The sequence below is a fragment of the Rhineura floridana genome, chromosome 2 (genome assembly GCF_030035675.1).
Source record: "Rhineura floridana isolate rRhiFlo1 chromosome 2, rRhiFlo1.hap2, whole genome shotgun sequence".
Classification (NCBI taxonomy): domain Eukaryota; kingdom Metazoa; phylum Chordata; class Lepidosauria; order Squamata; family Rhineuridae; genus Rhineura; species Rhineura floridana.
This window is the reverse complement of record NC_084481.1, coordinates 207,176,536-207,192,913: the sequence shown is the minus strand read 5'-3', so window position 1 is coordinate 207,192,913 and position 16,378 is coordinate 207,176,536. Positions and strand designations below refer to the sequence as shown.

Here is a 16,378-nt window from a genome sequence, read left to right as displayed (position 1 = left end):
CCAACATTTTAGTGCAAATTTCTCTAATAAGCATATTTTTGTAGGCAGTTTTGACTAATGTACATGTTTTTGCAAGCTATTTCTTGACATATAATGCATTTTTGCATGTTATTTTCACTCATATTTTCATTTTCATGCACGCTTTCCCCTAAGCCCGGCCAAGAAGTCTTCCGTATCTTTAAAAGTTGTGCAGGGGAAAGGGAGAATTCCACCTGCTGGTTTTTCCCATTAGAGTGTTGCAAGAACACCTGCACTTGGCTGACTTTCTCTTCTCCTAAAGATATAGGATCAGTCTCAGGCCCTGAGCCTGGCAACCCTATGCACAACACTATTTGTTTCCCTTGGTGATCTAGATTTGCATACATCTGAGGCTTAAAAAGCAGTGATATGATCCTCAGCCTGTGATCCAGTTAACATTCTGGCTGCTGCATTTTGAACCAAAGGCAATTTCTGAACCATTTTCAAAGGCAGCTCCATGTAGACTGCATTACAGTAATCAAGCCTTGATGCCATCAATGCATGTGTCACTGTGGCCAAGTCAGGTACATGGTGACACAGGTAGACTGAAACTCTTAGTAAACTCTGGTGTGGACCTCTTCAAAGTAGTCACAACTGTCAGTACTCTCATCTACCACCTCCTCCTACTTCACTTGCAAATGGGGAGAAACTTGCTACTGAAGGCAGAGAAGAAAAGAGGCTGGACAAAGGCGCTAGGGGAGTATCAAGTGGGAGCAGTCACAGCTGCATTCTCAACTGCTTGCTAGTGCATTTAAAAGTATATTAAAAATAAGTAAAATAATAGGCAAATGAGCTGGTCCATAGGAAAAGATCGAAAACTAATAGTTAGGCCCAACCAAAAATGTCACAAAACAGTATGCAAGTTTTCAGGTTCTCTAGAACTCTTCATCAGACTACACGATGTCAGCAGGTATCAGGTTACACTAACAAATCTGGGATAAAGAAGCAATGGATGATCCCCAGGAAGTAAAGGAACATATGCTCATTCTCTGGGTTGCAACCTGACAACCCTGCCATAAAAAACCAACAAGGTCTCTACTGATATTATTTGTAGTGTCAACCAAGATCTTGACCCTGAGCAGACTGACCTTTAAGTAACTGAACAATAGCTATTGTCATGAAGGTTGATGGCAGTGGAATTTAGGAAGCTGACTTATGCCAGGTTCATCTAGCCCAGCACTGACTAGTCTGACAGTGGCTCTCCAATGCTGCAGACAGAGGAAGGTCACCTACTACCTGAGCCTTTTCAGTGGAGATGCTGGGGGTTGAGAAATTTGTTTAGTTTGCATTTTATTGTGAACCTACCTAATTCACACTTGCCTACCCAATACACAAACTGAACCACAGATGTCCTATGCAATTCACACTTCTAATTTAGGGTCTGAATTTTGCAACACAGTTTTCCAAGTAAAAAATACATACAAAAAGTATTATGGAAAAGTGTGCAAACAATGTGTGTGTGCATGTTATGTGCCTTCAAGTCAATTACGACTTATGGCGACCCTATGAATCAGTGGCCTCCAATAGCATTTGTTATAAACCACCATATCTTTTAAGTTCAGGTTTGTGACCTCCTTTGTGGAATCAATCCATCTGTTGTTTGGCCTTCCTCTTTTTCTACTCCCTTCTGTTTTCCCAGCATTATTGTATTTTCTAGTGAATCATGTCTTCTCATGATGTGTCCAAAGTACGATAACCTCAGTTTCATCATTTTAGTTTCTAGTGACAGTTCTGGTTTAATTTGTTCTAACACCCAATTATTTGTCTTTTTTGCGGTCCATGGTATCCTCCAACCAACACCACATTTCAAATGAGTGGATTTCTCTTACCCACTTTTTCACTGTCCAACTTTCACATCCATACATAGAGATCAGGAATACCATGGTCTGTATGATCCTGACTTTGCTATTCAGTGATACATCTTTGCATTTGAGGACCTTTTCTAGTTCTCTCATAGCTACCCTCCCCAGTCCTTCTGATTTCTTGACTATTGTCTCCATTTTGGTTAATGATTGTGCCAAGGTATTGATAATCCTTGACAAGTTCAGTGTCCTCATTGTCGACTTTAAAGTTACATAAATCTTCTGTTGTCATTAGTCTTTTTGATGTTCAGCTGTAGTCCTGCTTTTGTGCTTTCCTCTTTAACTTTCATCAACATTTGTTTCAAATCATTACTGGTTTCTCCTAGTAGTATGGTATTGTCTGCATATCTTAAATTATTGATATTTCTGCCTCCAATTTTCACACCTCCTTCATCTTGGTCCAATCCTGCTTTCCGTGTATTATATTCTACATATAGATTAAACAAATAGGGTGATAAAATACACCTCTGTCTCACACCCTGTCCAAAGGGGAACCAATTCGTTTCTTCATGTTCTGTCCTTACAGTAGCCTCTTGTCCAGAGTATAGGCTGCGCATCAGAACAATCCAATGCTGTGGCACCTCCATTTCTTTTAAAGCATTCCATGGTTTTTCATGATCTACACAATCAAAGGCTTTGCTGTAATCTATGAAGCACAGGGTGATTTCCTTCTGAAATTCCTTGGTCCGTTCCATTGTATGTTTGCAATATGATCTCTGGTACCTCTTCATTTTCTAAATCCAGGCTGGACATCTAGCATTTCTCGCACCATATATGGTAAGCCTTTGTTGTAGAATCTTGAGCATTACTTCACTTGCATGGGATATTAAGGCAATAGTTCGATGATTACTGCATTCCCTGGGATCCCCTTTCTTTGGAAATGGGATGTATATTGAACACAGTCTGTGGGCCATTGCTTTAATTTCCCTATTTGTTGACAAATTTTCGTCAAAATTTGGGCAGATTCAGTCTCAGTAACTCGTAGCAACTCTATTGGTATGCAATTTGTTCCTGGTAATTTCTTTCTTCCAAGTATTTTAAGAGTGACTTCCAATCTCACATTCTAAAATTTCTGGTTGTTCATCATAAGGTTCCTCTATGAATGAATCTGTCATCTTTGCATCTCTTTCATAAAGTTCTTGAGTGTACTGCTTCCCTCTTCCTTTTATTTTATCTCGGTCAGGCAGTGTATTCCCCTTTTGATTATTCACCATCCCTCCTCTTGGTTTAAATTTCCCTTTAATTTCTCTAATCTTTTGGGATAGGGCTCTTGTTCTACCTTTTTTGTTGTTCTATTTCTGTGAGAGCCAGTGTGGTGTAGTGGTTAAGGTGTTGGAGACCAGGGTTCAAATACCCACACAGCCACGAAGCTCACTGGGTGACCTTGCGCCAGTTACTGCCTCTCAGCCTCAGAGGAAGGCAATGGTAACCCCCCTCTGAATACCGCTTACCATGAAAACCCTATTCATACGATCTCCATAAGTTGGAATCGACTTGAAGGCAGTCCATTTCCATTTTCTATTTCTGTACAATAACTATTGTAATAGTTCTTTTTGTCCCTACGTACTAGTCGCTGTATTATTGCATTTAGGATTCTAACCATGTTTCTGTCTCCTTTTGCTTATGCTTTCCTTCTCCCTTTAACCATTTTGAGTTTCTTCAGTCATCCATTGAGGTCTTTCTCTTTTAACTAGAGGTATTGTCTTTTTGTATTCTTCCCTGATAATGTCTGACTTCAATCCATAGTTCTTCTGGTTCTCTGTCAACTTAGTTTAAAGCCTCAAATCTGTTCCTTATTTGATCTTTATATTCTTCTGGGATGTTATTTAAATTGTATTTTGGCATTACGATTCTTCTTCTTTAGCTTTACTCTGATATTACCAGTTCATGATCTGTACCAGTCTGCTCCTGGTCTTGTTTTCACAGAAAATATGGACCTTCTCTATCTTCTGCTACCAATTATATAATCAATTTGATTCCTATATGGACCATTGGTGATGTCTACGTGTACAATCGTCTTTTTGGTTGCTCAAAAACTGTGTTTGCAAGAAACATATTGTTGGCTTCTGTCATGGCCCCGTCAGAGGACTCATCAGACGAGGATGACTCGGGAGTAACAGCAGCAGACCCAGAAGCAGCAGACCCAGAAGAAGAAATGGAGGAAACTCCTGAGAACCCAGCTCCTTCTCCCCCTCAGCTGCGGAGCACCCCAGACACAGCTGAAGCCCTTCAGCCAGACGCAGACAGTCAACAGGATACTCCCCCCTCACCTGCAGAACGTAGACAACAGAAGGTCAGGCAGAAGAGGGGCAGGCCTGTCCACTTAAGGCCAAAATGCTGATGGCTCACACCTGCTGACAAACCTGCTCCTTAAAAGTCAAACCTTGGCTTCAGCCTGTTGCTGACTACAATGTCAGGCGTGACCACTGTGTGTCTTCCTATTCCCTGAACCTTGACTTGGACTGATCTCTCGGCAAACTAGAAACTGACGTCTCTTCTGGATTTCTGGCTTGGCACGTAAGCTTTGAACGGCCTCTGTCCTTATCTTGCTTCCTCCTTGCTAGCCTGGCAGATTTATAGCCAAGCTGCTGGCTGAGGACTTACAGCCTGGCAATTACCAAGGAATCTCCAGCCCTGCCTGCACCCCCACCGACACTGCTGTCTCAGTGAAGAGCTGACAGCTTCACAGAATTCAATCAGCTTTTCTCCTGCTTCATTTCTATTTCCTAAGCCCCAGTTCCCCACAATTTCTAGTTCTTCTCTGTTCCCTACTTTTGCATTCCAGTCCCCCATGATGATCAGAGCATCCCATTTTGGTGTGTGATCAATTTCTTCCTGTACTTCTGCATAAAATCTCTCAAATTCCTCTTCTTCTGTGTTTACCGTTGGAGCATAGACTTTGATGATGGTTATATTAATAGGTTTCCCGTTTAATCTCATTGATATCACTCGCTCAGACCTTGCGTTATAGCTCCTAATAGCTTTTGCTACATCACTTTTCACTATTAAAGCAACCTCATTTCTTAATTTCTCATTTCCTGCATAAAATGTTTTGTAGTTGTCCGATTGAAAATGTCCCATTCCCATCCATTTTAATTCACTCACACCAAGTATTGTAACGCTGATACATTCCATTTCTTGCTTGACAATTTCTAACTTTCCCTGGTTCGTGCTTCTCACGTTCCATGTTCCTATCGTGTCCATCGTACAACTCTGGACTCTCGTTTTGCATCTGTGCACATCAGCCTCCAGGCTTCCATTCGGCTTTGACCCAGTTGCATCATTAGTCACAGCGCTACTCGTACTTGTCCATTGTTCTTCCCCAGTGGATCGCTGAGTGCCATCTGACCTGGGTGTCTCATCTTCTGGCACTTTCTCATGTTGCATTTTGGATAGTCTGTTTGTATATTGGTGAAAATAATGTACAAAATGCTTTGCATTAGAGAAAATTGCTTCCAAAACTGTATGTAGTAGAAAAAATGCATAAAAATGCACTGTACATAAAAAGTTTGCAAACTGATGAGGAAATGAGGTGAACTGAGCTTAAGACTGGAAGAATGAGAAACTAAGAGAAACAGAACTTTGAGAGATTTGTCCATTCCTAGCTACAGGTTCTCCATCTCTGGCATAGACAGATACCACTGACTATCACATGCTTTATGAGTGGCAGCCTTCTGAGTATCTTGAGGTCACCTGCACTCTTCAGAAAGGGGAAAGAGTGGCCTAGAAATTTCCCAGTTCAGCTATAACCAGAATCACTGAGTGGGGTAGTAAAGGCAACTGTGCAGCTGATCAAAGGCATCTCCCCCTCTTACTTCACCATCATGTTCCAGTCCATGTTGAAAAATGTGTTATGGGCCTGAGCCCAGCTGAATCTTCTGTGTAATGCAACATTTGAGCAAATCCTATTTGCATGGAGGCTGAATAGAATGATTCTGTTCTCTGGATGACCACCTGCCAGGAATACCATAGAAGTATCCTGCATCCACAGAGGGCTAGACTAGATTATCCTTGACGTTCCTTCCAACCTTTTGATGCTTGGCCAAGTGTCAGAAAAGTATACAAAACAAGGGAAAAAAGAAGCATTTTGGTGTTTTAATTTCCCCATTTTCTATCTGATGTGTTTAGATGCTAATTTCAAAGGAGTGTTTGTGTGCCTGCATGATGCCAGTGCTGGCTGCAGAGGGGTTTTTTTGGGAGGGGGGTTGTAAGATGCCCTCCCTCTACCTGCCATCACTTACACAACATTTACAGCACATGGCTTCAGCCAAACTGTAGTTTATTAAAGGCGTTGGGAATTGTAGTTTTGTGATGGATAAACTACAGTTCCCAGGATTCTTTGGGGGAGGTCATGTGCTGTAGATATTTGGTGTATACGTAGCCACTCTCCCTCAGCCCAATCCCCACTGCTGTCTAGGCGAGCCTCAGGGCTGGGGACCAAATGCAGCCCATGAAGCCCCTCTGTCTGGCCCTTGGGACCCTTCCCAGCCCAACACCCTCCCAAGCCGCCCCCCCCGGCCCTGATTTGCACCTTCCTCGCGTGTTTTTGCCTGGCTGGAGTGTGACCCTGGCTTCTGACCTTGGCTTTACACTATGGCGAGGTTCAGCGGTAGCTGTGCTGTCATCTACACTGCTAGGACTTGCGGGGGGGAGGAGGAGGAACTGACCCCTTACCTTTTATGACTGTCCCCTTAGTTACTCTTTTCAGAACACTATAAGCGTGGCATGTAGTTTGTCTAAAATTGAGAGTCAGAGATAGTGCTCGTGGAGTAAGTTAAGAGCACTGCCCTCAAGCAGGTGTTTTCACACTAATTTAAAAAACTCCTTCCTGACACAGAGGGGGAAGAATCGCTTTGCACGAGCTCAGAGGCACTCTCCGCCTCAGGCTTAGGAACCGGGCCTCGGCGATTACCAAAAGCACCGGCGTGTCTTTTTAAGGCTGCAAATCCTTTGGACAACGTACGGAGCTAAACCTCCCCCTTCACCGTGCCTCCGCTGAAGTCGGCGCGGCTTGTTTCCGAGTAAGCAGCATGCCCAGGGATCAGCGCAGTGCTGCCCCCTGCAGGCGCTTTCGACTGGCGGGCCTGTTCCTTCTTTCCTGCTTGTTTTACAAGGTCGGTTCGGCACAGAGCAATAAGCGAGCAGAGGTGCTGCTGCTATTAGCAGCCGAAGCCGGCAGCGTCCTTGCGCTTGCAAGTTTCTCGGACTGCTGAAACTGGGGCCGCCGCTACTCTTGCGGCAGCGACGAGGGTGTGTCCTAGAGCCCCCACCCTTTGGGGTTGGGGGTGGAGACAGGAGGAGACCGGCGGCTGTGGCGGCAGGAGGAGGAAGTGGAAGTGGCGGAGGAGAATAGCGGGCAAATGGAGACCTGAAAGGCTGCAGCAGCCCCAGAGGAAGCAGGCGGGCGAGCGCGCTCCGGGGGCTCCCGCTCTCCTTCCCCACCGCCGCTGCCTGCAAGCTTCGCCCGGTTCTTTTGTGCGGCGCCGGGTTGCCGCTGCCTCAGGCTGCCGGTGGTTCCTCGGAGGCGGGCAGCAGTAGCCGCCACCGCTGCCGCCTTGCGCCTGCTGCTCCATTAGACGGGCAAAGGAGGAGAGGTTCTTCCTCCGTCACGGGCACCTTTTCCTTGTCCCGGAACCTTCCTAGATTCGCCTCGCCTCCGAGGGCCTGGAAAAAAGGGTTGCACCCAATTTGCTGCTGCTCGCAAGGATCTGGAGCCCGCCCGCCTGCCTGCCTGCCTGAGCCATGCAAGCCTTTGGCGTGGGGAAGTTTCCGGACGACTGCTGAGAGATTCCTCTTTCTTTCCATCCCCACCTCCCTCTCCCAGGGTTCTGCTGCTTAAAAAAAAATACAGTCTCAAATATATGTGAAATAGAAATTCTGAAGACCTGCCCTTTCCCCCTTCTCTCGTCAGAGTTCCGGGCACCCTACAGACTCCACGAGTTCCCTATAGGGGCATACATATAAATATATGTGATATATATAAAATATATGCATGCGAAGTCGCTGCCTGCATCGTTTTTGCATACGGGATTGAATCCCCCCTCCGTTTTCTTCTGAAAAGAACAACCTGTTCCGGTGAAGTGGAAGGGAAGATGCAGACGTTTCTGAAAGGGAAAAGGGTTGGTTATTGGCTGAGCGAGAAGAAAATCAAGAAGCTGAATTTCCAGGCATTTGCAGAGCTTTGCAGGTAAGGAACGAGCCTCGAGGATCGTTAGTTACATGGTGTGTGTGTGTGTGTGTGTGTGTGATAGAGAGAGAGAGAGAGAGAGAGAGAGAGAGAGAATCCAGCCCCCTTTTCTCTGAGACTCCCCAACTTGACACTTCAGCATCTTCCTTCCCTCAGGGATATCAATATGATGGGCCTCTTAACCATCCTCTGGTTATCAAATCAATGTACTTGGCTTAAAACCTTAGTAACTGATGCTTGGGAAATCCAGTCTTACAAATCATAACAACACCCTGATCAAGGCAAAAAGAAGAAAAAGTGCCTGGAGCAATGAGGATGTGAAAAGCTTATAATTTGCTTGGCTTCCCCCCCCCCCATTTACCCAAACTAGATGGGATATAATGTAGGGCTTTGAGGAATATTGTAGATGTGCAGGTTTTTGAATAAGATATTGAGGGAAGTTATAGTCACGCTTGTTGTTGCTTATGAATTTCCTGTGCGTTGAATGGTTTCGTAAGTAAACTGGTCCACAAAGAGCAGGCACATTGGACATAATGTTAGTAAGCTCTTCAACAGTATTGTATGAGGAAAAGCAGTGTATTCAGAGTATTTCTGAATCACTAATATTTTGCCTTCCTAAATTTTGCGTTCCTGGTCCAGGCATCTTTTTAAGAAAACAGTCTTCTCTTCCTTCTCCCTTCTGAAGTGCAACAGTGGAAAAGGTCTACCTTTAGCCAAGATGGCCCTAATCGTTGCAATAGACCATTTTGCAAAAACCTAAGAATGTGAAATGAATTTCCTGAGCTTGCTTTGCTTTGCTGTTTGGAGTTTAATTAGACCTACGTTTCCTTGTTCCATCCAAATGCTTCCAGGACTTATTAATGGGAAAAACAAGACAGACTTTTGCTTCGGGTTGGGAACCAAAATGGCAACATAATGGTTCATGCTACTAAGAACTGAAGAAATGAATGAGCTGATTGTCTTGGTATATAACACTAGCTATTGAGGCTGAGTTATATAGTGGTCTTACTGCAGACAGTGGTGGTTTCATATGGCTATTTAGGAGACTTCTCAGTGGTTAAACATTAAATTTTTCACCAATTCTAAGAAGTTATTTTTTAAAGGTGGTCATTTGCCATGATTTCTGATGTGTGGCTCTAACTGCGTTCAGTCACTGTTCTATGCCACTTATTTTGACCTGCTGAATGTCAAATGTTCCAGATATTTTCAGTTAAAAGCAAGTGAAAACAATCAAGGCTTTATTCTTAAAACACCCAGACAACATTTTGATCATGTTGCCAATCCAACGTGATTTTTTTACCTCCTTTAAAAAAACGACTTCATCTCTGTTTGCCTAACAAGTGTTCCAAAGTATTTTCGGCTCAAAATGCAATACTTGAACTTCTTAAGTGTGTTGTGAGATATGGTGAAGTGAGCATCAGGGTTGCTGCCCTACCAACATGGCTTGCAAGTTTATGGAGTGAAGGTTGTGAGCACCTGGGAACCTAAGCTGATTCTGGCAGAGTGCACTATCAAGACATGCTGAAGGAATTTTATCTCTTATAAGTAGAAAGAAATCTCTTGGCGTACTTGAGCAACTTAAGACTTGTCACTGCAAATTGGAAAGCTCGTAATATCAGACCATTGGTCCATCTAGTCCATTAATGTCTTCACTATCCTTCCTCCGACCTGCTGATTTCCTGTGTTTTGGATTACAACTCCCATTATTGCTATCCTTTCGGCACCAAGTTAAAACCTTCCTATTTTATCAGGCATTTTAGCTTTTCTTAAATATGTTTTAACTGGTTTTAGATTATGGATTTGCATTTATTTTTTGTATTGTTCTATGTGATTCTATTGTATTTATTATATTTGTTGTACACCGCCCAGAGAGCTATGCTAGTGGGGTGGTATAAAAATTCAATAAATAAATAAATCAGTCCCATCCAGAATGGCCAATGTCAGGGATGATGGGAGTTGTAGTCTAAAATAGCTGGAGGGCACCAGGTTGGGGAACGCTGCTGGCCAACACGTACTGGCCGTGGCTCCCCAGGATTTCAGATCGAAATCTTTCCCATTTTTTATTTTTAAGGTTGAAAATGCGGACTTAGGAACATAGAAAGCTGCCTTATATCAAGACAGACTGTTGGTCCATCTAGCATTCGGTTCTTTCATCTCTTTGCAACCAATGCCAGGAATAGCGCATGGTAACCATCCTTTTTGGCAACTGTGGCACAAGACAACTCCGGATAGTGCTACTGGAGTATGTCCTACAGTATACATGCAGCCTCCCTCCACCTTGGGGCAATTTTGCCTGTAGTGATGGGGAGCAGACTGGAGAAAAGACCGAATTTGTGGGACACAGCACGGCCCATGGGTGCAACTACTTTGTCCAGGAGTGCCATGAACTCTCACTATATATGGCACCCATAGCCTAGTAGACTTTCCCAGTTGCCGCTATTAAACAATAGCTGGGGCAGACATGATAATCGGGGAATAACAGAGTGGAATTTTAGAATCTGTGCCAATGTCACAGGAATTGTGTTACTTAATCAAACAGGCAGTGTCTCTATACACCCCATTTTTTGGGGGGGGGGACTTGCTAGTTCAGGAGTGGGGAATCTGTGATGCTCCAAATACTGCTGCACTATAGCTTGCATCATCCCTGGCTGCTGGCTGGGATTGGTGGGAGTCCAGCAATATCTGGAGGGCCACAGGTTCCCCACCTCTGTGCTAGTTAATGGTAGATTTGATGCAAAGTGTGCACTGCAGGCTCCTGAATTCTTCCACTTTTTTACGTGTTTCAAGTGAATCATAGAGCTCCAATCCTCTGCAAAATATTCTGAATTGTTTGGCCATTTCATTAGAATTTGTCCAGTTTTTTCCAATGTAAATAATGCTGTGCCATAATGTCTTTATTTTCTGTATTGAAACATATAATCTCATAAATGCACAGATGGGGTTTTCTGCAGTCTCTGAACAATTCTAACAACTGCATTGGCCCCTTTTTGCTTAGTTCAGATGTCACATTTCACAGTCTCCAAACTGTGGTTTGGTGATTGGGAAGCATGCTGTGGGAACATTCCTGTGCTCACTCTTCCCTCTTATGAATGAGTTTCTCTCTCTCTCACTGAGTTTGCTGTGACAATAGTTTAGTGTTATATCTGCATCATGGCTCACTATGGTTAGATCTAGCCAGGATTGTCCCAAACTGTGGTTTGCAAACCCTTGTCAAACCTTGGCTCCAAATTACGGCTTGAAAGCCCCATCTAATGCCATACAACACAGTTCTTGTAGGGCCATAAGTGGGGCTATGGTGTGTCCTACAGTTCTGCATGAAGTGCAGAAAAAGCACAGAACAGCACTGGTCTTCCTGAGACTGAGTTTTCACTTAAAAAAAAAAAAAAAAAAGCTTGAAGGATTTCTTTGCTGCCTCTATTGCATCCGCAGAGTGCTGTCCCAGGAAGCTGTTCCAAGTGGTCCGAAGCCTGGTCGGTCCAGTTGCTCAGGAACCCTTGGAACATTCTAAGGCTTCCTGTGACAAATTTTCAAAGCACTTTGCTGATAAAGTCGAGCACCTGAAGAACTCGATTCCGTACGCTGTGTATGCAGTGGGGGATCCAGAGTTGACCAATTGCAGTCCGGTTCTGTGGGATCGGTTCCAGCCTCTCCCTTCTGAGGATGTGGACAAGGTGCTTTCAACGGTAAAGCCTACCACCTGTCTGATTGATCCTTGCCCATCATGGTTTCTTATGAAATGTAGGGAGAAATTAGGCGAAGGTAAATGCATCCTTGAAGGAGGGTGTTTTGCCACCAGCCCTCAAGGAGGCAATTATAAAACCTATTCTGAAAAAGGCCTCCTTGGATCCCAAAGTCTTGAACAACTTTCGCCCCATTTCAAATCTGCCATTTTTGGGAAAGGTCATTGAGCGAGTGGTGGCTGGCCAGTTGGCAGCACACTTGGATGAAACGGATTATTTGGATCCATACCAATCGGGTTTCAGGACTGGACATAGTACTGAAACAGCCTTGGTCGCTCTGGTGGATGATATGAGGAGGGCATTAGATGGGGGAGAATCCACCTTTCTTGTCCTCCTGGATCTCTCGGCGGCTTTTGATACCGTCGACCACGGTATCTTGTTGGATCGCCTGGAAGGATTGGGAATAGGAGGCATTGTTTTGCAGTGGTTCCGTTCCTTTCTCTCTGACAGGCATCAACAGGTAGCATTGAGAGATGAGGTTTCAGACCCTTGGCCCCTCACATGCGGAGTGCCACAGGGTTCTATCCTCTCTCCCATGCTATTTAACATCTATGTAAAGCTGCTGGGAGCTATCATCAGGAGTTTTGGGCTGCGATGTCATCAATATGCAGATGACACGCAGCTTTATCTCTCCTTTAAATCTTCACCAGAGATGGCTGTGGAGACCTTGTCCAAGTGCCTGGAATCCGTGAGTGGATGGATGGGAAGGAACAGGCTGAAGCTCAATCCTGATAAGACCGAGGTGCTACTTGTGGGTGACAGGGGGAGGCTGGGTGCTGTTGACCTACAGTTTAATGGAGTGAATTTACCCCTGAAAGATCAGGTCCGCAGCCTCGGGGTGGTTCTTGATTCCAAGCTGTCCATGGAGGCTCAGATTTCGGCAGTGAGCCGGGCAGCTTGGTACCAATTACATCTCATACGGAGGCTGCAACCCTACCTCCCTATTCATCAGCTCCCACTGGTGGTACACGCCCTGGTCACCTCTTGATTAGACTACTGCAATGCGCTCTACGTGGGGTTACCCTTGAAAACGGTCCGGAAACTACAACTGGTGCAGAATGCGGTGGCTCGGTTGCTTACAAACAGCCGCCGCCATGACCACATCACGCCAGTATTATTTCACCTACATTGGCTACCTGTTGCTTTCCGGGCCCAATTCAAGGTGTTGGTATTAACCTTTAAATCCCTATACGGTCTCGGCCCAGTTTATCTGAAGGAGCGCCTCCAGTACCACAAATTAAGCCGCCCAACCAGATCAGCCGCACAAGGCCTTCTCTCAGTCCCACCAACGAAAACAGCTAGGTTGGTAGGGACTAGAGAGAGGGCATTTTCAGTGGCGGCCCCCACTCTCTGGAACTCCCTCCCATTCGATCTTTGCCATGCCCCTTCCCTGGATATATTTCGCCGGGCATTAAAAACTTGGCTTTTTGGACAGGCCTTCAGGAATTCCGGGGAGGGTTAACTTTTTTGGGATATTTTATTATCTATTGATTACCCTAACTGATATCATGCTGCTATGATTAATGATCGTACTGATTTTATTGTATTTTATCTGTATTGTATTGTAATTTACTGAATTTTAGTTTGTACGTCACCTAGAGTGGCTTCGGCCAGATAGGCGACACAAAAATTAAATTTATTATTATTATTATTATTATTTGGTTCACTGGAGAGGCTGCATGGTGGAGCCCAGTGGCCACATAATTGGTAAGGATCAGGTTCAAGACTTTTTCAGTGGTGGGTCCGCAGTTGTAGAATTACCTTCCTGGAGTGATCCGGCAAGCATGTTTTCTTCCCATCGTTAGGCAAATTGTCAGGATATTTTTTATTTAAACAGGCATTTGCAAAAAAATTAGCAGTTGCCCTTTTTGCATAGGACATTGCCTTATACCAGATATATTGCTCTGTCCAGTGACTGTTGTCTGTATTGGTCACATTTGGACATCATGCTCTACCACAAACCTCTGCCCTTTCCCTAGTCTCTGCTGCCTGTTTTGGTGGTTATAGTTTCATTGTTTTTAATGTGTCGATGTCTGGTTTTCATTGGTTATACATCACTTTGAATACATGCATGCGGACAAGTGGCCTATAAATAAAGATTTTTCAGTGGCTGTGTAGTTCCTTACCCTTTGCCATGACTACTTAAACCAGAATAAATTATGCAAAATAAGAGTAATTATGTCAGCTTGCTCATTTTATGCAGAATTTGGGTTGCCTGAGTGCAGGTCTCTCCCCCCCCCCTTTTTAGCATGGATTACTGTGAAGGGCTGCTAGGGACCACCCTGCTACCCTGTATGTTTTGTCCCTACTTGGATGCAGGATCAGGGCCCCATTACACTGGCTGGGGGGGGTTGCTGGTAGGGACTCTGACAGAAAACAGCTGGAGTTAGATGTAGCGGGAGAGGGGGAATGACCTTGAAGATGCCTCAGAGCCTTGTATAAAAGAATCTCTGGAGGAAAGGAGAAAGGTAGTACCAGAGGGGTAGGCTGGAGTCTCTAAGAAACTAGAGACAGAAAGAGAGAGAACTCCTGGAGGAGGGACCTGGGTGCCAAGTGATCTGCAGACCTCATGTGAAGAAAGTAGCCATTCTGAGTCCTGGAAGCAGACCCCATTCAGTGAAGCCCTTTACCTCAATGTTTGCTTATTTGGCAACGTGCAAAGGTCCTAGAAGGGAACTGCAAGAGGGTTTCTTCCTCCTTCCTGCCTGCCTCAGAAAAAAGGCTGAGTCACAGCAGCCAGGGAAGGAAGAACGAGTAAGGTATCCATGCCCAACATTTAAAGCACATCCAGTGCACATTTAAAGCACTTGACTTCCCTCAAGGAATTCTGGGTTTCCCTCCACAGAGCTACAAATTCCCAGCACCCTTAACAAATGCCAGTTCCCATGATTCTTTGGGAGAGGTCATGTACTTTAGATGTATGGTGTGGACCTGTTTGCAGCAGAGCTCTTCAGTGGGGTTACTGGCATGGACTGGGGTATTTAGCGTGTGCTGTAGCACCTAGTGCTGAATAAAAGCTGTTGAGGTGAGCATTCCTTTTGACTGTATCCATTTGTATAAGGAAGAGAAGGGCAGTTGGAATGAGAGCAGGTCCCTTTGATGTGCTCCTGCCCATGGATGCCCAACAAGTACACAGAGTCTTGGCCTTGTGCTGTGAACTTTGCAACTAACATAACTCCTGACTCGATTGCATCTCCCTTCCCCAAAGCTGATTGGTGCTATTCCCTAAGGTCCCCTATCTTATGCTATTGCTGCCATCACCAGTTCCTCTTTTCAGGCTCCTTTGGGCTTCAGCATGTTATGGGGCAGGGTAGGGGAGAAGCAAGTATAGATCTTCATCTTCTGAGCATTTTCATGGCGTGATGTTACAAGTGCTTTTGAGACTTGCGTGTATGTTTCTGAACACACATGAACGTTACTGGTGTTACTGGTGGGTAACGTCCATTGGGACTAGTGGGGCGGAAGGCAGAGAGCCCTTCAATCAGTGGAGCCAGCGGCAATGACAGGCCAGGCCATCTTATTCCAGTTTTGTCCCCATCCTCCCTCTTGCTGAGTTCTGTAAGGACACCACAGAGACTACAGAGAAGGAATATGACAGCCAGAGGCACCCTCTGGACTGGGTACAGGTAAGAAGGAAGACAGGTGTAGGCTGGCTGAGGGTAAACCTCAATGGGCCAGCCTCCATTGGCTGATGTGGGATAGAAAAATGTAAGAAAGGTATTTTAACAATGAAGATACCTTCTTTCCTATGTGGAGATCCAGCCTAAATTTCCCACAGAAGTCATGAAACTCTTGGGAACAAGCAGGCCCCTTTGTCGGTCTCTTATCTCTAAGTTGGTGGGAAGATCAGAGATTAGAATTGTAAAGTACTTCATACCAGGAAGTGTTATGTAAGTAAAACAGTATTGGCAATTCTGGAAGGCAGTAGTGGTTTCCCACACACACCTGAAAAATTCAAGACAAAGAGATTGCTCAGTCCTGAAGTATGATAGCAGCCTGACTAGCTTAATAAACATATTATAGAAATGTTACCCTATAATGCTCTTCTTTAAAAAAAAAAAAAAAAAAAATCAAGGCAATTCTAATACCCAGTTAGTGAAACTTCTCAACAAGGTTGAGAACCCCCTTTGATTAATCCCTTGCTCCCTGCAACTCTAACAATCACATTTGGACGCTGAGTTTTTACTGATTACAAATATGTTTTGGTGGACAATCTCTGCCATGCTAAAATTAAACACACGTACACCTCCTCCTTGAAAATATTTTATATTCCCACTTTCACTGCTTGTATTGATTTTTCACACAGCTTCAAAGCCATAATGTAGCCAACTAGTCACTCCTGAGACAAGCACACACTGTCTTTGACATGCAAAAATCATGGCTTGTAGTCATGACAAACAATCTGAATGAACTATTCATCATGTGAGAGGTGAAATCTGGGGGGGGGGGAGAACGGTAGGTTTTGTTGTTGTTGTAGCTCAGCAGTTGCAGCTTCAAGTTTTGGTTTGGTGGGGGCTGTACATCTGCAGTTACAAATGTAATTGTAATAAACATCATGAGACACAAACTAA

The 16,378-nt window shown here is 44.5% G+C and overlaps 1 protein-coding gene across 1 annotated transcript in view; it reads left to right on the top strand.

The window, feature by feature from the left end:
- Positions 1-6,830: 6,830 nt before the first annotated feature.
- Positions 6,831-16,378, top strand: part of ITPK1 (inositol-tetrakisphosphate 1-kinase) — a 184,168-nt gene continuing 174,620 nt past the window's right edge. The window contains exon 1 of the mRNA XM_061612002.1: positions 6,831-8,067. Coding sequence (XP_061467986.1) covers positions 7,973-8,067 — 95 coding nt within the window. The 5' untranslated portion in view covers positions 6,831-7,972. The remainder of the gene's footprint in view (positions 8,068-16,378) is intronic.